Source organism: Carassius gibelio, chromosome B18 (genome assembly GCF_023724105.1).
Source record: "Carassius gibelio isolate Cgi1373 ecotype wild population from Czech Republic chromosome B18, carGib1.2-hapl.c, whole genome shotgun sequence".
Taxonomy (NCBI): domain Eukaryota; kingdom Metazoa; phylum Chordata; class Actinopteri; order Cypriniformes; family Cyprinidae; genus Carassius; species Carassius gibelio.
Genome location: NC_068413.1, coordinates 13401410 through 13424532, shown reverse-complemented (window position 1 = coordinate 13424532; position 23123 = coordinate 13401410). Strand labels below are relative to the sequence as shown.

Below are 23123 nucleotides of genomic sequence, written 5' to 3'. Positions count from 1 at the left end.
AAGTAAAATGCAACACACACAGTAGTGCAGCAGAAATATTAATGTAAACCCATCCTAATAATTTTTTTCAGAAGAATACTATACATATCTTTACTTCTACTCTAAATACCTTAAGTACATTAGAGTATGCAAGATAATACTTTAAAAGATAGTTCACCCACAAATAAAAATCCTGAAATCACCCTCAAGTTTTCATTTTTGGGTTTGAGTTTTCAAGTTTTAAATGTGACTAGTACTTTTTAGTAGATACTAAAATAGTTTACTAAAGTACCTCAATGTTTATTTTACTAACTACTTTGTCATAGCTCTAAGCAATTTCTCTTTTTATTCTTTCCCTAAATCAGACCAGACCCATGTTCTGCAGGATAAAGCTGAATGTGGCAGCGCTGGACAGGTTTTTAGCAGTTTTCGGATGAGCAAGGAGGCCCTGACTGTGCTGCTGGATCTTCTGAGAAGTGAACGGCAACAGCCATGGGGTGCCACAATCCAGACCCTGGTCTTTTTTTCTGTCTGGCCAGTGGTACATCATACAGACTGGTCACCAGAGTGTTTGACATGTGCTTCATTCCACTGTCCACCGCATTGTGCTCCGAGTCGCTGAGGAGTAATTCACCCCCTGAAGACCCCAGAAAACATGGAGGCAGGAGGCAGGGCTTTTGTTTTTCTGATGTGAAAACCTAGGTTGAGAATAGTTGTAAAAAGTATTTTCAGTAATGTTATTATTATTATTTACAGGACAAAAAAATAAATGTTTAGAAGAATGTTTTGTGAAAAAGAATAAGATGCATTAAAAATTTTTTACAATGTACATAATTCTTTTATTTACACATGAATATGCATAACAAAATACAAAATGTACAGAAGGCTAATTTACAAATAAATGACACTACAAAAATGAATAGTGTATACAACTTATTCATTTCATTTTTAACTTCCGTCACAAAAATAAACTACAGAAATTAGGTTGTTTCACTGACAAATCAAGTCATTCTCAGGTTCTTGTATGTATGCATGACGTCACATATACCCAGGCCCCTCCCATGATTGTTGATTGACACTGGTGTTTCACCTTAGACCCGCCCTGAGTGAGCTTTCAACGGTCTGCCATTGTTTTCAACGCTGGAGCAGGGGTAGACAAATATGTCTTCTAAGTGATTAAGGTGTACTGTTATTGGATGTAATAATTAACATTGCAGTCGACATTTACTCCTGTGAAGACACAATAGATTACCTTTGATTTTGAAGGGACTACACCCCAGCCCCCAATCTACTTAAATGCGTCTATGTCCGCGCAAATCATTCATGATCCAGCTTCACCCACAGAAGAAGTGAGTATACGTTTTTATTTATTAATTTTTTTTAAATTATGAATTTTTGCGAATCGCCTTTCCTAATAATGTGCTAGTTAGCGAGTTTCGTAGCTAAAGTAAACAGTATGGCTCATCATCCACAAAAGAGAGGGGCAGGGGCAGCAGAGCTCATTAGCATTTAATGGGACATGCACTGAAACGGCTTGCTGTGAACAGAGCAGAGGTTTTACACTACCACTGAGAAATTTCAACCAAAGTATGCCATAGGCTTTTCATTAAGACCCTAAAGAATCACATCAACTTGAGGAAAATGGGCATCCGATGACCCATTTAACATTTGAAGGTCTCTTGACTTAAAAATATGAAACTCTTCTGAAAATGTACACACCCTCAGACCATCCCTTGCTCACCATTGAAAATTCATTCAGTGCAGAGGATCAACTGTTAAGCAAGTGATCTATTGCTAAATTTTTCCAATGAAGAAACAAACATATCCACATCTTGAATTGCCTGAGGGTGAATTTTCATCTAATTTTCATTTTCAGGTGAATTATTTCTTAATAATTGAATATAATTATCGGCCTGCCTAGCTGCATTCCCCATATGCTAGAATCACTCTTTTGTTTTATTAGATGTTGCAACTTAAAGCCTGTGCAAACGGTCAGTTGGACAAGGAAAAGTGCACAACCAAATTGCACTGGGGCAATACTGGCAGTGCAGGAGAGACTTCCATTTACGAAGCCTGACCCTATTTTGTAAGCTGACTGGCTGTGTATGAAGGGAACGATGTGAGGTCGGTGTTCTTTTTGTATGGAATAATAATGAGCGGAGCTGTGACCGCTACTGCTGATCCTGCATGTGCTTCCAGCATTTGGTAGGAACAATAATGAATAGAACACAGGTGTGTGTTTGTGTATGTGTGACCATCTCCACTGCCTTTACCTTGGCAAACGGTTTGAGATTGTTTTATTGTCCAGAATAATCAGCATTCACACCGTGATGCCGCAGGCCTGAAATCTATTTCTAGCGGCTAACAAATAACTAATGTGGAATAAAGCACAGCCAGACTGTTTAAGAGGCCTGACCCATTACGAGAGGACTTAATGCACATGCTCCCTCCGTCTCGCTCTTTCTCCTCACACTGCTAACACAGGTCTAATGTACTATGTGTCAAATGTTACAGTCAGTGCTCTAGGGCAGAAGAGCACCATCCCATTAAGAGATGAGGGGGGATCAAAAGCATAAAACACTGGACAATTTGTCGAAAAGACAAAGACAATGCTGTGAGATTTCTCATCAGAAACGCAATCACTTTGTTGGTGTTAAATGGTGATGAAATTCTCATACAAACTCAATACAGTGTTGCAGCATGATCAGAAAGGCAAAATTATGCTTGTCTCTTGTCTGACAAAGACAACTGCCATTTGTCAAAAGGGTCTGACTATTTTCCTACCAATTTCCAAGTGAAATCACTCTTCAGCAAAGTGTCAAGGCGTATATTTGAAATGCACTGCGGTCCTTTCCTAGAGAGCAGCATTCCAAGTCACTTGAATTTTATTTGAAAGCCAAATGCCATATTTGAACAGTGACACTTCAAAAGCTTCTCTGTTTTATTGTAAGACACCAGATCTTTTCTGAGCGTCTTTGATATTCTCATTGAAGCTGTGTAGACACCCCTCTTGGCTCCAGATGGAGAATTCTAAGGTAACTTGGAGGCAATGACATGTGAGTGAGACTTTAATTAAATTCTTTCATCCAATTATGTCAAGTCATAAAGAGTAAAGCTTCATTTAAAAGGTTGAATAAAAAAAATAATAATCAAGTAGGCCTACATCTAAAATCACTTTTGGAGGTTTTTTACGTATTGAGATTTTCCAGTTCATTCAACATGATAAGGTCTTGGGAATCAAACACAAGATTATGGTTCAATTCCCAGTGAATGAATTAACAGATCAAAGCACACCTTAATGCAATTATATAAAACATTTATATAAAAGGAATTGGGTGAACCAATGATTCAATGGCCTATACAGCCATTTATTTAATTGCTGAATGAATCAGCCATTTGAACGAATCGAATGAATGAATGACTCACTCATTAAGACATTGACTGCAACCTGATGGAAGTTTTATTTTCTTATTTAGAGTCTCATTTCATTCAAAATAAGAATTCAGCATTTCCATAATAATAATAATACTTTTATATAAATACTTTAATGTTGTGTATATATCTGATTAATGTAATTTAAATTCTAGCAAAGCATTTCAGGATACCTGTTTTCATGGTATGTTTACTATTTATTGCCAGATTTGTCCACCTCATGCTGATCAAGCAGTCCAGATGAGAGAGGATTCACAGTAGTCTACAATCAATTACCTCAAATAGTCAATCATGGGTTGGCACAAACTGAAGCAGCAGCAGCATCCACTGTGGCTCTTTGTATATTGAGTTTGATTTGTTTGAGGTATTGCTTGGGAAAGCAGAAGTGGTTTACTTTAAAGGAACACCAAACAGAACGGCAAATGCATGATGGGAAAACAGACCTGTTGGCACACAAAAGAAGTCCATTAAAGACAGAGACACCATTTAGCAGGAAGAGTTCTGGAGTGCTGGAAAATCTAGATGCTGAAAATGAACATCTTTAATCCTGTAAACAATAATAGACTTCTGACGCCTGTACTAATATAAAAAAGGTATTAAACAACACTTTACAGACCAGTATTCATAAATCAAACAGTTTTGAAAAAAAAATCTCTCTCCTCCTTCAAAAGCATACAAATATAAATACATATGTCACCCTGGACCACAAAACCAGTCTTATGTCGCTGGGGTATATTTTTAGCAATAGCCAAAAAAACATTGTATGGGTCAAATTTATCGCTTTTTCTTTTATGACAAAAATCATTAGGAAATTAAGCAAAGATCATGTTCCATGAAGATATTTTAAAAATTTCCTACCGTAAATATATAAAAACTTAATTTTTGATTAGTAATATGCATGGCTAAGAATTCATTTGAACAAATTCAAATGCGATTTTCTCAGTATTTTGATTTTTTTTTTCAGCCTTAGATTCCAGATATTCAAATAGTTGAATATTGGCCAAATATTGTCTGATTATAATAAACCATGCCTCAATGGAAAACCTATTTAGTCACTTTTCAGATGATGTATAAATCTCAATTTTGTAAAATTTACACTTAAGACTGGTTTTGTGGTCCATGGTCATATATTGGGTTTAGTGATATATCGATATGAATTGTTGCATTGATCATATAAATCTATTTTTTTATATTTAAACTCATGTTATTTCACTAGTGAGCATTCTACTATTTTACTAATATTTGATTTGAAAATTGAACAGCTTTTATTATTTATTTATTTGTTTGTTTGTTTGTTTGTTTGTTTTTTTGTTTGATATGTCTCGACTGGGATATAGGATTTGCAATTTCCAGAAAGTTTAATTAATTGCCCATGTTGCATTTGTAAGTCAATAAAAAAAAAAATGTTAATGTGCAAAATAGGCACATCATATCGTAATATCAATCACATGACCTTAAATATTCAGATAAAGCAGATATATTCAGATTATATATATATATGTATATATATATATATATATATATATATATATATATATATATATATATATATATATATATATATATATGTATGTATATATGAACCATATATGAACCATTAATTATAATGAGCATTGTTAATAATTTATATTAAAAACTGAGCACCAAATCACCACACTGCAATTACTTCTGAAGGATGTGACACTGAAAATTAGCGCAAGGACTGCTGAAATTTCAGCTTTGCCATCACACAAATATTTTACAGTAGTACTGTTTTTTACTGTATATTTTTGGAATGTATTTGAATGAATTTAGCCTTGGTGAGCACAAGAGACTTTATCCTAAAATCTTCTGTAAAAAAATCATATATATTTTTTGAACTGTATTTCAAATAAAATCAGCTTTAGTAAGCAAAAGAGACTTTATCCCAATTTATTTAGTTTGTTTTTATCATAACTCTTCCAAACCTTTGGCTAGCAGCGTATACACTACCTTAGACACCCCTTCTAGTATATCTCTTAGAGAAGCTTGTAGGGAAAAGTAACGTTTGTCACATCAACAAGTTAGAATTCATAAATCTTGCTCACAACAACACAGTATACACACAAACACACACACACACAGACATAAAGATGCACAGTCTCCTCTCAGGGCCTATAAATCATAGCCTAGCTGAAGCAGAACTCCTCCTCTATCCATCTGCATTGTGGAGTTCTTGCCGTCCGTTTGGCCCCACAGCCTTGTCAGCACTTCACACAGAGGTACTTCTGCGACTCCTCAGACCCACATGTATATATTCATTCCAATCACAAAGGCTTATGCCTTATTTATACGCCTGCACAGACAGCACCTTTTGCATCTGTGTGGGGTGTTTAGTGGTAAATTGCTACAGCCATGCAACATCACAGAGGCCGTCTAGTTATGGAAATATGGGTTGATTCCTGCACCTTGAAGCGCTGGAGCGGTACTGCAGGGATATGCCACACTTTTGATCTGCGGTGTATTAGTGTGTCAGTACAGAAACTTAGAACTTCCCACTAAACTCCCACTATTTTTGCTCTTTGATTCAAAATGTTTTATAGGCCTTATTCTATTCATTTATAATAATGTATATGTATATGAATTGCTGAATTGTCACTACTGAACAATAAATACAATAGGGGTCATAAATATAAGATCACAGAGCCTGTAAATCATAATCTCATTTAAAACTGGAAATAAAGTTTTCAGGATTTTGAACATTTGTTATAATGGGGAAATATTTCAGATTCTGCATTCAGCTTTTCACTCAAAATTGTTATACTGAAAAATGTATTACGTATATACAACCTTTCCAAAAATGTAGACAATTTTTTTCATGTTTTGAAATATGTATCTCATGCTCACCAATACATTTCTTTGATCAAATGTATTAATGATTAATTTATCTGAACAATAAAAACAGTAACAATGTAAAATGCATATATATTACGATTTAAATTGATTGTTTTCTGTTTTTTATATATTTTAAAATGTAATTTATAGCTGTGATGGCCAAGCTGGATTTTTAGCACCCATTACTCCAGTCTTCAGTGTCACATAAATCATTTGGAAAATGCTGATTTTCTGCTCAACATTTATTTTTATCATGCTATGTACTACGTACTGCTTAATTTTTTTTGGAAACCATAATTCAAAATGTATTTATGAATAGAAAGAACAGCATTCACATTGTAAAAAGTCTTCACTGTATCTATGACAATTTTTTAAATTATAATTAATTAATTATTAATTTAAAAGTAGCCATTAATTTATTCAAACTGATCTCAATGACAAACTTTTGAAAAGTACTATATATATATATATATATATATATATATATATATATATATATATATATATATATTGTATGATATAGTATTTATGTTTGTATTAAATTATATACATTCATATAATAGATTTGCAATAAAAATGTATATATTTTTTTATATAATTTAAATATATTAAATTAGAAATATGTAAAACTGAAGGATTTATATTCTAGTATTAATTTTATTCATGTATTTCCAAACACACAAACAGCCAGTTTAATTATATTACTCAAATGTCTTTGATGTTTTGTAGATTAAACATACAAAGAACCACCAGATGGCTCTACTGACTTTATCTGTAGATGCAATTCTTTAAACAGCAGCTGTTTTCAGGAGGTTATGAGAACACCATATGCTCAGGGTTAGTCAAGGTGAGAACAAATAAGAATGGTGATACTGTTCTAGATGATGGCCAAATGCAGTATTACAGAAGCAGGACCTGTAATAATGTTTTGAAAATAATCTGACTCTTCTAAATACAATTAATAAAGCTGATTTTCCTGACTATATTACCTAAGAAGTAACGCATTTAAAATAAATTAATTAAATTAAAACAAAAAAAAATCAGCAAAAGTCAAACGCATTATAAAAATACAAATAATATTACACTTAAAATGTCACAAAAAAAAAAAAAAAAAAAAGTTGCTTTTCAACTAACCCGGGCCCCTATTCACAAAACATCTTAAGGCTAAAAGAAGATCATAGCTCGCCGATTTAGGAGACAATCTTTAAATAATGGACATGTCAATTCTAACTTTAGGAATCCTAAATGTTTGTTCTAAGAGTAGTTCACTAAGTGTTTTAGCTCTAAAACTAGCTCCTAAATCTGTGAAAGGTTAGGAAGTCACTAACAAAGGACCAAGCCACAAAGTATTCCTAAAAAGGTTGTTGCACATTTTAGAAGCATTTTAGAAACATTTGATGATAATGACCTTTTAAAAAGGTGTCAGCTTTGGTTTTGGAGGTTACCCCCAACTCCTAATTTTCCTTTGATTATATCCTTGTTTTCATTAACCAGTTGGGCAAAAAGTAACAGCTGTTCTTACATGCAGGTTGTTCTTGTTTTTTTTTTTTTGTTGTTGTTTTTTTTACGTTTCCATGTATTACTATCAGCCATGATTATTCAACTCTGTTAATTAAAAGACTGTTTATACATACGTGTAAGAGGCTGACAATAAGCTGAACATACTAGTTTAATTATTTTTAAACCTTTATTTAAATACGGCAAGATAATAGTGTGCTCTACAATAATTCCATGAAAAAAATCTCTGAGAGAGACTTTCAGCCAATCAATGTGTGTATAGTTAGTAAGCATGCAGACATCACCCATAGCAATGGGTCAACCCCATCCTAGTTTCGCATAGCCAGACCTTCAGACTGACGGCTGAAGGTCTGGAATCTAAGCAGTTTTCATTAGCCAAGGCCGTTTGACTGACATTTCAAACAACCAATCACAGTTCGTTTCATTCAGTGTCTCGTTTTGGGGTGTGGAAATGTCAACATGATAACAGACCAGTGTGTAAAATTCTCGGACGTATATTAAATATTGAACATTATTTTGAATACCAAGCTTTTAGTTGATCCTGATAAGCGCTCGTCATCACAATTGTAAACTCGATGACTTTCTTCTTTTGTGAGGTGGTTTGGGTCCACAGCGTTTTTGTTTCCAGGCGTAACGTTAAAGAACGCGACACACAAATCTCGCAGAAATGTTTGCCGTTCCATCCACACTGAGACAGCGTTTTTTGATCAAGACAAATTTTACTTTTTGAAAACGCTTTCAAAAGTGAATAAATTTAAACACACCATTTTCGCATTGTAGTACTGTGAAAATGGAGGCTTTTGAAAATGATGACAAGTTTAGTCATGTGATGCATATTATACCAATAGATATCCATGTTTATACTTGTATTGTGCACGTTATGTGCTATACACTTTCATACTATTGCTATAGATGTGTTACTTTGGACAATCTTCACATCACAGTCCTGCAAAGATGAAAGCAAATTCACTCCTGATCACTTTCTGCGGCAAAACATGAGGGAATTTGCATCATAGATCAGACATACAATCATGAGTGTGTGAGACCTGGATGCGTCAGTGAATGGTGAGTTTTTTTTTTTTTTTTAATCTGTTCTGTGTGTACACATTTAAAGTTTTTAAAGTTTCCTGATGTTTCTGTGTGGATGAGACACTTTTGGAAAATTCTTGAAATGCTTGAAATGCTACCTGTGCAAGCAAGGCTTTTATTGGTAGGACTATGTATCTTGTTTGTTTTTGTTTCATACTTTTAGATATGAGAAAGAGAGAGAGAGAGAGAGATGCAGAGCTTGTGCAGAGCCGGGTGACGCGAGGAACAGTTTTAAGAACCGCTGCTTTAGAACACTGATTTTGAAACTTCAATTAGAATTGTTAAAGAAAGAATCACAATTCATATGAATAGAATTATCGCCCCCTTTGCTGCCTTTTCCCATGGGCGGTGATTATTTACGTTTGTTACATCATAAAAAAAACAGGGAAGTAACTTCTTGTAGTCCCTACCAGCCATTTTTGTAGGCAATAAAATGAATTTAAAAATTGTAAAAGATCTCTACATTTCTATTAGTGTTGCAAAGTCCAAGGTTGTTTTTTTTTTTTTTTGCAGCAGCAGCAGCAGCAGCAGCAGAATTGGGCTACTTTAACACTGTAGCCGCTGGTTGTTTTTCCATGTCCGTGGGTTGAAGCGACTCCAATAACATGATAGTTATCCCCTGGAATGCTATATAACTTGATATTTATCCCCATGGAATGTGAATATTAGCAGGGTAACCAAGCCAAAAAACTTTTTATTTTACCCCCAGGAATGCAATTTTTAACTGGAGACCCCCCTTCAAATGTGATTGGACTAGTTTTGAGTAATGATTGGGAGGGTTTTCTTGTGAAAAACTGGCAACCCTGGTTTGCATTGAACTTTTAGCTTTGTAACTTAAAAAAGTGAAATCTCAATCAACCATCCCTTTAAAAAAATACAACTTATATGGGCGAGGATGGCTGCGAAGACAATGGAGGGGAGTGAGTTTGGCAAGGCAATGCAGGGGAGAAAAAGGGAGGCGGACAAGCAACTGTCATCTTTCAGTGACTCAGGCCAACTCTCACAAAAAAAATCTGGGAAATTTAAAATTTTTATAGCTAGCAAAGTTGAGATCCAATGAAATAAACATATGCAACTAAAAAAGAAAAAAAAATCTTACCTTAGTGACTTGCAAAAGGATGAGCCACTAAAGAGCACAGCAGCAGCAAGCTGTAGATTTCCAGTTGTTATGATCTCGACATACGGCGCAATGGTCGCAATGAGCACACATCTGGTCCACATCTACACTGTTCCCACTGTTCTACTCTGAATTGCACGGGGCAATTTTGGAACACTTCCATGAAGTTCTCCTCATAAACAATTAATTTCTTCATGTTTTGGGGTGGTGTTGTAATTAAAGTGGTACACCAGTAGAGATTTAAATAAATGCTATTAAGAATAAATATTTATTAATAATTGTTTTAAAATAAATTTATTTTAAAAAGCATGAATTTTCTATGAGTACCAGGTTTTTCTAAGTCGACTCTGACACGCAACATAGGAGTCGATGGAATTGACTCCTCCATTCCACTTAGCGTCACTGTCCAAATGACACAAATTTAACAGTGACATTACCTTTAAATGAGCTATGAATCTGTCACATTATAACAGTCAGGTGATGGCGCTATTGTCTTAAACAGCATTGTTATTAAAAAAAATAAATAAAATGCACTTAAGTTTAGTCATTTAGCACTTACAAATTGGAACAATGGAAGCAATTAAAAACAATAAAACAGCAATGATATGCAAGTGCTATTACAAGTCTCAGTTAGCTTGATGCAGTACACGTAGAATTTTTTTATTACACAATAGAAAGAAAATATATAGAATAGAAAAAGAAAAGAGCAAGCTGGTGTTAGAGGGCTTTGTTGCTTTTGTTAATTGTACAATAAATAAAAAGAAAACAAGTAGAATACAAAAAGATAAGAAAACAAGTAGCCTAGTTAGTAAATTAGTAAATGTCTAAGAATGTAAATTTAGAGATTTAAGGTTAATGAATGAACACAAATAGCCTAAGTTAACCATAGAAAACCAAATTGCATTTCATTAAACATAACATTGCATAACAAAGATTCAATTAAACTACAGTACAAAGCTATCACAGAAGCATGTATAATTACAAACTAAATTTACTATGACTGTTATTTATTTCAAAAGTAACCTTCCGAAAGATAAAAGAATGGGGAAAATTTTTTTTTTTTTTTTTGCCAGTTATCCGAAAAACACGTGCATGGTCCATTTCAAGCAGCCACAAATCATAGCGCACTAAAATTACGTGTCTTATGTGAAAGCACAATGAACCCACACTGCTGATTCTGCTCCACTGACTACACTGCAAACGGATCTTCACTTAAATGTTGTTCACTCTTTGCTGATATACTGCACTTAATTGTCAGACACTATATAGAGATTTGAGAATTAGTGAAGACATCCGCGATTTCGGAGTCGACAACAAGAATCGATCCCACTGCTATTCAGAGTTGAGGAATCGACTCATTTGGAGTCAACTCCCCATCCCTAGCTGTCAGTCACTCCTGGTTGAAAACTTGGATCAGAATCATACACCTCTCTTCTGGGCCTTTTCGAAGGGGTAGGGTTAGCAAGAGGGCCTTTCTCTAGTGCTATGAATGATGTGTAAGTGTTGCAACCGACATGCCTTTTCTCTTCAGCTGAGTGCCTATGATATTAGATATTTCATAATAAAATAAATACATTAGTGCCCAATATATTTTAATCTTAAATAATATGTAACTGGTTAAGATTTTTGTTGTTAAATACTGTAAAGTGTACAATAAACTCTTGCTCCTTCGATCAGGTTTCCAGTGGTGTTGCGTTGACATGTGCTTTATGTCTGCATGGGTTTGACATGCAGAATCTTTTTTTGGCGGGCTCCTCGGTCTGACATGCCATCTCACAACACATCTCAGACTGACAATACATATCAAACACACTTTAGGCTGACAGTACAGTTATATTATTTTCCAAAGACATATTTCCCAAACAAATGTAAAATATATTAAATATATATAGGACTATACGAGTAATTACACTAATTAGCAAACGCTCCAATGATTTTCTTTACATGAGACAAAGAGGGGTGCCAGAATACATTGTGAGAATCCTGGTTTATTGGTATGCCCCCAATATGATGGCTCTTTTGGGGTTTGTAATAGTGTCCCCAAAATTAAACTAAAAATTTTCCGGTTTTCAATTTGCCTAATAAGAGTCTCACTGTGTGTGCGAAAGTAAAATACCTTGGACATTTTATCACTGAACTCATGACAGGTTATGATATTGAAAGGCAATGCCAGATGATGCATATGCAGGCGAATATACTTTTAGGTAAGTTTAGTTTCTGTTCAGATGAGGTGTAGGTGTCACTTTTTAAAGCATACCGTACAATTTATACGGCTCATTTGTGGCTCAACTATAGAACATCCAGTTTACCAAAGCTGCAAGTAGCTTAAAATGACGCAATGAGAATTTTACTAACGATACCTAGATGGTATAACGCAGGGGTAGGCAAGTTAGGTCCTGGAGAGACGTAGTTCTGCAGAGTTCAGCTCCAACCCTTAAAAAAAAAAAAAACTTAGTAATCCTGAAGACATTATTGATGGGCTTGTTCAGTTGTGTTTGATTAGGGTTGAAGCTGAGATCTGCGTCTCTAAAACCGAACTTGACCCTGGCATAGCGCAGGTGAAATGTTTCTGAGTGCAAGAGTAATCACTCTTAAAATGCTGTTATGAAATCTTATGTATAGATTTATCTGCCGACTTAATGCTTCTATAAAGTTTTTAGTTAGTACTACATGGTATCAGCCACAGCTGTGGAGACATTGGTACTGCTGTATTGTGGAACTCTTTATTGTGTGTGCTATTTGCTATGGGTTGTATGTTCTCCCATAGTGGATTTTTTTTTTTTTTTTTTTTGGTACCTTGAGTCTGTATTAAAAGTTTGATTGATCCATACAATCAGGTATTATCAAAATATAAAGATTTGTATAACGAGTGCTTATTTGAATTTTAGACAGACCTCATTTGAAAGGATAGAAAAGTCCTCGGGACTTGGTACAGCATCACATAAGACGCAAACTGCTCAAATAAATAAGGCCAAAGTCCACCTTTCTGATGTTCTCGCAGCTCTATCGAGAGACATGCTTGTTACAGACAACCTATTTCGATGTGTCGGTAGCTGATGGCCAAACAACCTCCCGCAGCCAGTCTAGCCCTAGCAGCATCGTGGGGAAAGCCATGCAACACACCCGAACTTTTACACCACGAAAACAAACACTTGCGCCCCATGACCGCCTCTCTCATCTACTGCGCAAGCTGTTTCTTCTTCTTCTTCTTTTGGAGTTTTATGGCGGTTGGCAAACAAACGACAGTTGCATTCCTGCCATCTACGGACTGGAGTGTGGACCATTGATGGAATGGGAAGAACTAAATCAATCAATCAATGAATAAATAAAAATAAACCTTCTAAATCCTGTTAAACAGATCTACTTTTTTTAAGTATGCCATTTAAATCATTATATATTTCATGGTGATTCAAGCCATTATTCTACTGCACAATCTAACAGTTTTACATGTCTGTCATTTGAAAGAATAGTTGAATAATTAAGAGACTGATGTCTTCTGATAGAAGATAAGAAAACTCAGTCTCATTAATAATAGACACACGGACGCTTCATCGAAACCTTCAACCTTTTGAAAAGAAAAACTTAAACTTCAATGTGCCTTTACTTTCAGTTACATAAACATTGACAAGCGCTTGATACTGTATCTACTCATGTTTAGACTGCGGTATTTCATTGGTAGACTTAAAGTGCCATCTAATGGCTAGATGTATACATTGCAAATGATACGGAAATAATTTATAACGAACCCTCCCATTATCTAAGGATACAGCAACAGACTACAATGCAATCACCATAAAAGCCATATTTAACTTAGGCTATGTTGATTTGGTCTAGAACTGAGTGTAATATTGAGCTGTGTTTAAGTTTTTTAAAACCAATCTATATAGATGTCTAATCTAGCTGTATGTCACACACAAATACACAACGAAACAAAACCTTCATGGATTTAATTCCTTAGTCTACTTCAGATGTCTACATTTCAAGACATTTAACAGGTGCATTATGCTCTTTTAATCCTAAGCATTCGAAGCATTCAAATAATGCATCTCATCATCTTGGACTGCAGTTATATCTGATCAAATGTGAATTATTATTCTTTAGCTTGGGTTAAAGTAATTAATTTTACTTGGTTGGAACAGCAGCTTTGCTAATTACTTGTACAATGGGATTGACATCCCGTGGTAACCAGGATTTACACAAGCTCTGGATCCAGAACACCTGAGAAGAGATGATGCCCACCCCTCAGATGACCCTAGATGATGCCAACCCTGAAGCAACAATCAGAACAACAAAATGATTCTTTAATTTTGATTGCATCATATAATAATTGCTGTTAATAGTGTTCATCATCTGTTTGATTACATCTTAGTTTATTTTTCCGTACATTTCTGCCATATGTGCATTAACTGACAGTCATCACTTATAAACTACTGCTAAATATTGTAGAAACATACTTTTCTGTAAAGTTGTTTTGCAACGATTTGTATCGTAAAAAGCGCTGTATAAAATTGTATTAAATTTAATATAGTCATTTAATATACTGGGAGGAGAGGTAGTGAGTGAATAATCAAAATATACGAGGAAAATATTTAAAACGGACTAAAACTGCACTAACTCACCGTTTACTTCATACAAAAACTTACAAACTGGAAAATATGGGAGAACATATTCGGTTCTTACCACTGATCTATAAGCTTATTTAGCCTCTCTCTCTCTCAATTCAATTCAATTCAATATTGGATTATTGACATGAATGTAAATGATACAACATCGCCAAAGCTTAGAATAAATACTTATACAGAAAGAAAAACAATAATAACAATAATAGGCAATAATAACAATAATAATCTCTCTCGCGCGCTCGCTCTCTCTCTCTGTGGTTCCAACTTCCTACCTTTTTTCTTTTTCTAAACCAAATATCTGTTTGTTCCAATTTCATCATTCTGGAATGTAGCATCATGGCCCACTTTATTAACAACACAGACGAGACTAAGTGATGAAAGCTGTTGTGACAGTTGTGTCGTTGGCTTTCTGTGGAGCAATGAAGAAGCGCTCGTGACACTCGTGTAAACGGTGGACTCGCGAACGCCACGTACCTCTTCTGACAAGCGGACTTGCCAAGTCACCATGGGAACCTTTGACAGACAGATTGCATGTTCAATGATAGAGCAACGCGAAAAAAAATCTAAAGCGGAAGCGCGATGGTTTCTCCAATCAGCAGAGAGAGGGGCGTGGCTCTACGTCACAGCAGGCGGGGTTTACGTTAAGGAACCGTGTTTAGCACACATCGGGTAAAACAAGTTGGCAAATTAACTCTCAGAGCAATCATATCTGTGACGCTTGATCGAAGCGAAAACAGCAACATCAAGTTTATTAATACAACTCTCAGGGGATCCTTTAGGGTAGGTGTTCACTTGTTGCTTCATATAATGTCAGCTGCCGTGCTGTTTTACTACTGATGATGATGTAAAGACATGAATGGTGGAGTAATATAGTTTTGTGTTCATAGAAAGAATTTAAGAAAATGAAGTCATATAGTCCCTAATGTGTTTTTAATTGTCGATATGATTTAAGTCTGAACACATACGTTGGATTTATTTACTCGTAATTATTGAAAATGATGTCTTCCTTGTGACAGACTGACGGGAATTGACCAGGTTTATCTTGCACATGCTTAGTGACGTCACACTTTGGCTGTAAGAAGTTCCCTTTAAAAACAAATACCCGTAATTTGTCCTTTTATTTTAGTTTTTATTAAATGTTATCTATAACTATATACTTATCTTGCTTTAGTATGTGTGTGAATATATATATATATATATATATATATATATATATATATATATATATATATATATATATATATAAACCACACACACAGAGAGAGGTCTAATTTATATATATATCTATATATATATATATATATATATATATATATATATATATATATATATATATATATATATATATATCTATATATATATATATATATATATATATATATATATATAAAAAAAACATATCAGGACACAACTTTGTAAAATGGCATGGGTATGACACAGGTATTACAAGGAGAGGGTGGCATATGAGGACATAACCCATGGCTAATAAACCATACAGAATTAGTATTTTTTTTTTTTTTTTTTTTTTTTTGAGAAAGTAAAAATGCACAAAGTTTCCGGTTAGGTGTAGGGTTGGTGTAGGGCCATAGAATATACAGTTTAAATGTACAGTATAAAAACCATTATGTCTCAACTTTTCACAAAAACAAACGTGTGTGTGTGTGTTTACTTGATTATGCTACATGCACAATAAAAGTAAAACCTGAAATTGCTGACATTGGTCCCCACGAGGAAAAAAAAAATGAAAATAATAAATTATGTTTATCTTAAAGTGTAAAAATGCATAGAGGTTTTCTGTAGGAGGTAGGTTTAGGGTTAGGAGATAAAAATATTGTTTTGTCAGTATAAAAATAATAGAAGTCTATAGACGCGCGTGTGTGTGTCTGTGTATGTGCGTGTTTATATTTCATTTGTTATATTTTTATTCTAATATATAAGTATTACTATTATTGCAAGAATAAGAATAATGATGAATATATAATTATATAATATTCATATAAAATGTTTAGTATTATTATTAGAAATATATAATAAATTACATATTTATTAAAGAGATGACTATATAGTAACATAAAAAATTAAGATACAATTATTCTATAAAATAATATATAATTAATTAATCATATTACTTCGTAGATTTCTCAAACATGCTATATAAGAAATGACAACGGTGATGTTCTTGTCCTCTCACAGATGTGGGGAGCATCACACTTCTTCCTGATACTGTGTCTCTGGGCTTGTTTGGATGCACTGCCAGTTGCTGTGGATAAAACCAAAGTGAGCCCTCCAGTAGAGGAACTGGAGCCACCTAAAAGTGCCGTAAGTAATATGATTTAATGTTTTTTCTCTCTCTTTTGGAAAAATATAACTATTTTTAAAAACATGTCTTTATATAAATAGTGTTAAAATGGGTGTGAAGCTTCTTTCTTATATGCAGTGTGAACATTTCAAACAGGTTTGGTAAGCAGGCATTAAATATGTGATGCTTATAATAAGCTGTGCCATAAAAGAAGAAAGGAGTGTTCAGCTTACATAGACTAACTCTGATTGCTCAGTCATTTTGCAAATGTTCACAAATGTTTTCCCTTACTCCACTCTGTACATACATCTAATTTCAATTCATTTAGGACACTGGATTGCACTATGATCGATATCTCAGAGAGGTTATTGATTTCCTGGAAAAGGACCCACATTTCAGAGAGAAGCTTCATAACACAGACATGGAAGAGATCAAGGTATTGCCCCACTTTATTTCCCAATTCTACTTTGCAGACTGGCTTAATCGAATTATCTAAACACCCCACTGATTCGTTCTCTGTGTGGTGAAAACAGCAAGGGAAACTTGCTAAAGAGTTGGACTTTGTCAGCCATCATGTGCGAACTAAACTTGATGAGCTGAAGAGGCAAGAAGTAAACCGACTGCGCACCCTAATCAAAGTCAAACAAGACCTGAATGGAGAAAAAGGTATCACAGGCAGCACTTTTTTTTTGTTATTGTTTTGTGGCTCGCATTTGCACTAGAGCATTTGTAAAATGTCCTCAACCATCTTTGTTTCATTTATGGTCGCCAGGCTCACAGAGCACAGATTTGTGAGGATACAGAATGTTTTATCTGAAAGAGCCATTTATCACAGTTTACTTTATAAACCTGTAACTCCGGCCTGCTGCAAAGACAAGAAACTTGTATATGAAAAATGACATGCTCTTCATTTCCCCAAAGGTTTGACAGTGGACCACCAGGCGCTTCTGAAACAGTTTGAACATCTGAATCACATGAATCCACACACATTCGAAGTGGAAGATTTGGATCGCCTCATTAAATCGGTAGGCTCCATGTCATGACTTCCTGTTGGTTTCATTCCACACTCTCAGATCTACAGTATGCAATGATCTATTGGTCTCCACACATTTACATTTTCATCTCTTTGTGTTTCCGTATTTTGTCAAATTGAGGCCACTGATGACCTGGATAACTTCGACAAGGAAAGACATGAAGACTTCAAGAAGTACGAGATGGCGAAGGAACACGATCGGAGGGAACATCTTAAAACACTGGATGAGGACGCACGCAAAAAAGAGGAGGAACACTTTGAAGAGATGAAGAATAAACATGCAGAACATGCCAAAATCAATCACCCTGTAAGATACATTCCTTGAACTAAAAATCCAAAACTTCTCCAATCATTTCGTCCGTGTAAATGCCGCCCAAGCTCACATTCAGCTCGGTCTCCATCCAGTCAACCAGCAATGCATAGATTTGGTCTGTATGTGTTGTAAATAGGGCAGTCAAGATCAATTGAAAGAGGTCTGGGAGGAAGCTGACGGTTTGGATCCCAACGATTTCGACCCAAAGACATTCTTCAACCTACATGGTGAGATCATTGAGCCGCTCTGTACTGAACACTTGGATTGTATCACTGCACAACTGTGACATCTGTTTGCTTTTACAGACACGAATGGAGATGGCTACTTTGATGAGCAAGAGCTCGAGGCACTGTTTACTAAAGAGGTTCCCCTTAAAAACCTTCCCATTCAGAGCTATCATAATAGAGTACTTAGAGGATTTTGATGGGGTGCTAAATCTGCTGCTTGTGTCCACCATGTTCAGCTAGAGAAAGTCTACGATCCCACGCGTGAAGAGGATGACATGATGGAAATGGAGGAGGAGAGACTTCGCATGAGAGAACATGTGATGAATGAGGTGGGCGCATCACAGCAGGGGACCGAATTCTTCTTTGTGCTTATGATATTATTTCAAAGATGGTCCACTAGTAATCATTTTTTTGTTTTGTCCATAGGTCGACACTGACAAAGACAGGCTCGTTTCACTAGATGAGTTTATCACAGCCACAAATAGAAAAGAATTTCTGGAGCCAGATGGATGGGAGGTAATGTTTTGTACTTTTGGGGTCAACGTGAAACAAAGCCTTCCTTATCTGTCATCTGCTTTTCATTAAGAAAAATGGTTCACCGCTGTTCAAAAGTTTGGGAACAATCCATTTTTTTCTTTCCTTTGAAAGAAATTACCGGATTTTTCGGTCTATAAATCGCACCTGAGTATAAGTCGCATCAGTCCAAAAATACATCATGATGAGGAAAAAAAACTATATTCTATAGTCGCACTGGACTATAAGTCACATTTATTTAGAACGAAGAGAAAACATTATCGTCTACGGCCACGAGAAGGCGCTCTATGTTTTCAGTGTAGACTACAGGAGCAATGATAAGCATAGAGCGCGCTCTCGCGGCTGGAGACGCTAATGTTTTCTCTTGGTTAATGTCTCTAGGTTCATGTCAAATTAATTTTGATAAATTAGGACCAGCCAAACTATGAAAAAAGTGTGACTTACAGTCCGGAAAATACGGTATTTTATTTAGCAAGAACACCTTAAATTCATTGAGAGATTGTAAAGTCATTTAAAATGTTGAAGAATATTTCCATTTCAAATAAATGCTTATCTGTTTATCAAAGAATCATAAAAAAATTAATTGTGTTTTTTTACAAAATTATCAAGCAGCACAACTGAAATATCATGTGACACTCAAGACTGAAGTGATGGCTGCTGAAAATTCAGCTTTACCATCACAGGAATAAATTACATTATATTATTGTTATAATATTTCACAATATTACTGTTATAACTATAGTTTTGATCAAATACATACAGAAATGGTAAGCATTAGAGACTTCTTTCAGAAACACTGAAAAATACGTACAGACCCCAGACTTCTAAAGAGTGGTGTACATTTCATAAAATAGTTTTCCTTATGTAAAAATGTCCTTTGTCTGTTTCCTCCCGAGACTCTGGAACAGAATCCAATCTACACTGAAGAAGAGTTGAGAGAGTTTGAGGAGCATCTGGCTCGAGAGGAGCAAGACCTGAACCTGAAGAAGAATGAGCTGATGAAACAGAAGGAGGAGCTGGAGAGACAACAGGAACAACTGAATGCCCAGAAAATAGAGCTACAGCAGGTAGGAGAGTGAGAGTCTTCATTACTCCAGTCTTCAGTGTGACATGACCCTTCAGAAATCACTCAAATATGCTGATTTATAGTCTTTTTAAAAAAGAAGATCATTTACTTTTAAATATTTACAAATATTTTTTGGGAAACTGCAATACTTTTTTACTCAGCAAAGATGTGTTAAATTGATTTAAATTAATTGAAGTGATAGCAAATATTTATAACGTTAGTAAATATTTATATTTTGAATAAATACTGTTCTTTTTATTCTTTAACAAATCCTGAAAAAAGTATTTGGCAGCAACTTTTGATAATTGTAATAATAAACCAGCATATTAGAATGGTTTCTTATGGATCATGTGACACTTTATACTGGAGTAATAGCTGATGGAAATTCAGCATTGCATCACAGAAATAAATTTATAAATATATATAAAAACTGATACTTGTAATAGCACTTGCATATCATTGCTCTTTTATTGGCTTCTGTTATTCTCATTCGTAAGTCACTTTGGATAAAAGCGTCTGCTAAATGACTAAATGTAAATGTAATATTACCAACCCCACACATTTAAACGAGTCTGCTGTATATGATTGAGTTTTGGTCCACTGCTTTTTTCTTATGCTGGTTTTGTTGTCACTAAAATATTCAATTTTTAAGGCAATGGAAATGTCTGAAGCTAGTTTTCTCTCACCTCAACACTTTTTAACTTACTGTTCTTCTCTTTTAGGCAGTAGAGCACATGGAGCGGTCAAAAACACAGAAAACAGAGCCTCCAGTGCAGGCCAAAGGTCAGTGTAATTGTTTTACATTTTTCTGGTCAATGCCATTTTGCCATATCATAAGGAATAAAATATAGATTTTCTATCAAAATAAATATATATATATATAATATTATTATAATAATAATTATTATTATTTTTTTTTTCTTTCTTCTTTACAGATGCAGTGCCTTCTGATTTGGAAAAATTACCTGGGGACAATCAGCCTATGGCACCAGGTCACCAGCAAGACCTCCCCACACATTCTTAGCAGCTCAAGCTCTTCTCAGTGTCTCTAATGCATTTGTCTGTTGTCTGTCGTGTTCGAATATTTCCATCCTCACATACAAAAGGACCATCTACTGTCTTTAAGCAAAGACCTTGACAAATCACTGTGGTGGTATTATCAACACAAAACAATATTGAGTTATGATATCCTGAAACAGGCTGCTGTAGTATGTAATTAGTTAACAGAATTATCTATGGACAATCACACTTCTCTTACCAAAAGTGCAGATACTGAGGAAAGGGACTGTACTTGAAACTTGTGTTTAGAGAAATTAACTGTACGCTTATTGTTCTTGTGTCTTTTTGTTCTTTCATGTCTGATTTGCACAAACATGGCCAAACTTCATAGTATAGATGTGTATTCACATTTAGCCATTTGATATTATACCTCGGCAACAAATAGTTCATGTCATGTTACATGCCCAAATTCACATTTAGCCATTTTTTTATTACATATTTTTATAGAAAACACATGGAAGATAACATGAAAATATAATTCAGCATTCTTATTTTATGGCAGTTCCATCTTAAAGAATGAATGTGTAAAATAAAGGTGTGGAGATTAAAAAAAAATACACAGGATAACAATAATGACACCATTACTGTAATAAGTAAATATTGTTTTATCTAATTTTTGTCATTTCACAATGCTAATCTGGCCTATATTTATAGCTATATTACCCTATATTGATTCAAATGATTCTGAAAATTGTAAAGAATTAACTACTGCAACACCAGTGCATTATTTCAAGCTGTTTAATTTTAATTCATTATGGTTTCATGGTTTTCAACCAGTGTTCTACTGTAAAGTATGTATAAATTTATAAAATATATAGAACTAAAGTTAAGCATAAAATAGATATGAATTGTTTGGTTGGTAATATTATTTTGTTTTTAATGGCTTGTTTGAGTATCCTTTTTATTTCAGGAGTAAATGAATGTGCTTTACGTTTTGCTACAATGTAATAAATTATGTCAGCTTTACCAATTATGTGCTCTGATGATTGTTTTTTAAACATGCAAGAATCTTTGAACATTGATCGTAGGCAATCACCTGACTTAAGAGGAGGATGTTTACAGCATGAAATAATAGCCTGATCATTAGGTTGTACAAAGACTGAGGTCCGCTGGAGTCACCTGCATGGTGCATCACCTGTCACCATAGAAAATAATTAAATGAGCGAGCCATCATCATGTGCATATACAGTTGGGGGGGGGGGGGTATCATTATTTATTTAGCAAAAATAAAGCCAATATGGAAAAGCTGTGGGTGACGAACTAAGGACACTCAATGATTCAGTTGTTTGTATATCAACTTTAAGCAGCAATAACTTGAAGCTTTTCTGGATGACTTTATCAGTCTCTCACATTGTTCTGGAGAAATTTTGGCCAGCTCTTCTTTACAACATTGCTCCAGTTTATTGAGGTTTGTGGGTATTTGTTGTAAACAGCAATCACCGCAGCGTTTCAATCAGGATGAGGTCTGGACTTTGACTGGGCAACTGCAACACCTTTGATTCTTTTCTTTTTCAGCCATTCTGTTGTAGATTTGCTGGTGTGCTAGGGATCATTGCCCAGTTTCATGACTTGGTTTTGGCCAAGGTTTAGCTGTTGGACATGTGGCCTCACATTTGACTCTAGAATACTTTGATTTACAGAGGAGTTTGTGGTCAGCTCAGTGACTGTGAGGTGTCCAGGCCTGAGCCGTTTGTGCTGATTTACTTTTATGATAGCTAATGTGGTTTATGAAATTTAAAAACAGTGTAACATTAAAATATAATAGAGTGCACTGTACATAAACACAAAAGTATTAACATTTTTATAAACGTTAAATATAAACATATTAGTTGCATATGCATGGCAATTTTACATGTTTGCAAACTGTGTGTAAAGAAAACAAAATTATGTACAGTGTACACCTCTTAAATTTAGCATTTTTACTAAACATTACAATGTTGAGTATATTTTGTATACAAGTAATACACCTTAAGATTATCGTT

The 23123-nt window shown here is 34.7% G+C and overlaps 1 protein-coding gene and 1 long non-coding RNA gene across 2 annotated transcripts; one reads left to right on the top strand and one right to left on the bottom strand.

Moving 5' to 3' along the window:
• Positions 1-13920: 13920 nt before the first annotated feature.
• Positions 13921-15069, bottom strand: LOC127977804 (uncharacterized). The gene is made up of 2 exons (XR_008158361.1): positions 14883-15069; positions 13921-14256 (listed from the first exon to the last, which is right to left on the bottom strand). It is a non-coding gene; the product is annotated as an uncharacterized LOC127977804 (long non-coding RNA).
• Positions 15070-15222: 153 nt separating this feature from the next.
• LOC127977754 (nucleobindin-2) lies at positions 15223-22112 on the top strand. The gene is made up of 13 exons (XM_052582868.1): positions 15223-15390; positions 16804-16929; positions 17238-17345; positions 17443-17575; positions 17831-17934; positions 18064-18249; positions 18392-18482; positions 18561-18619; positions 18719-18811; positions 18909-18998; positions 19913-20083; positions 20805-20865; positions 21018-22112. The coding sequence occupies exons 2-13, from the start codon at positions 16804-16806 to the stop codon at positions 21104-21106; spliced, it is 1311 nt and encodes a 436-aa protein (XP_052438828.1). The 5' UTR covers positions 15223-15390; the 3' UTR covers positions 21107-22112.
• Positions 22113-23123: the final 1011 nt, after the last annotated feature.

Excerpts from the sequence above, each read along its gene's own strand:
- LOC127977754 (XM_052582868.1), top strand. The coding sequence starts at position 16,804 with ATGTGGGGAGCATCACACTTCTTCCTGATACTGTGTCTCTGGGCTTGT. Across the intron at positions 18,999-19,912 it reads TGGAGCCAGATGGATGGGAG|ACTCTGGAACAGAATCCAAT; the intron begins GTAATGTTTTGT and ends TTTCCTCCCGAG. Across the intron at positions 20,866-21,017 it reads GCCTCCAGTGCAGGCCAAAG|ATGCAGTGCCTTCTGATTTG; the intron begins GTCAGTGTAATT and ends TCTTCTTTACAG.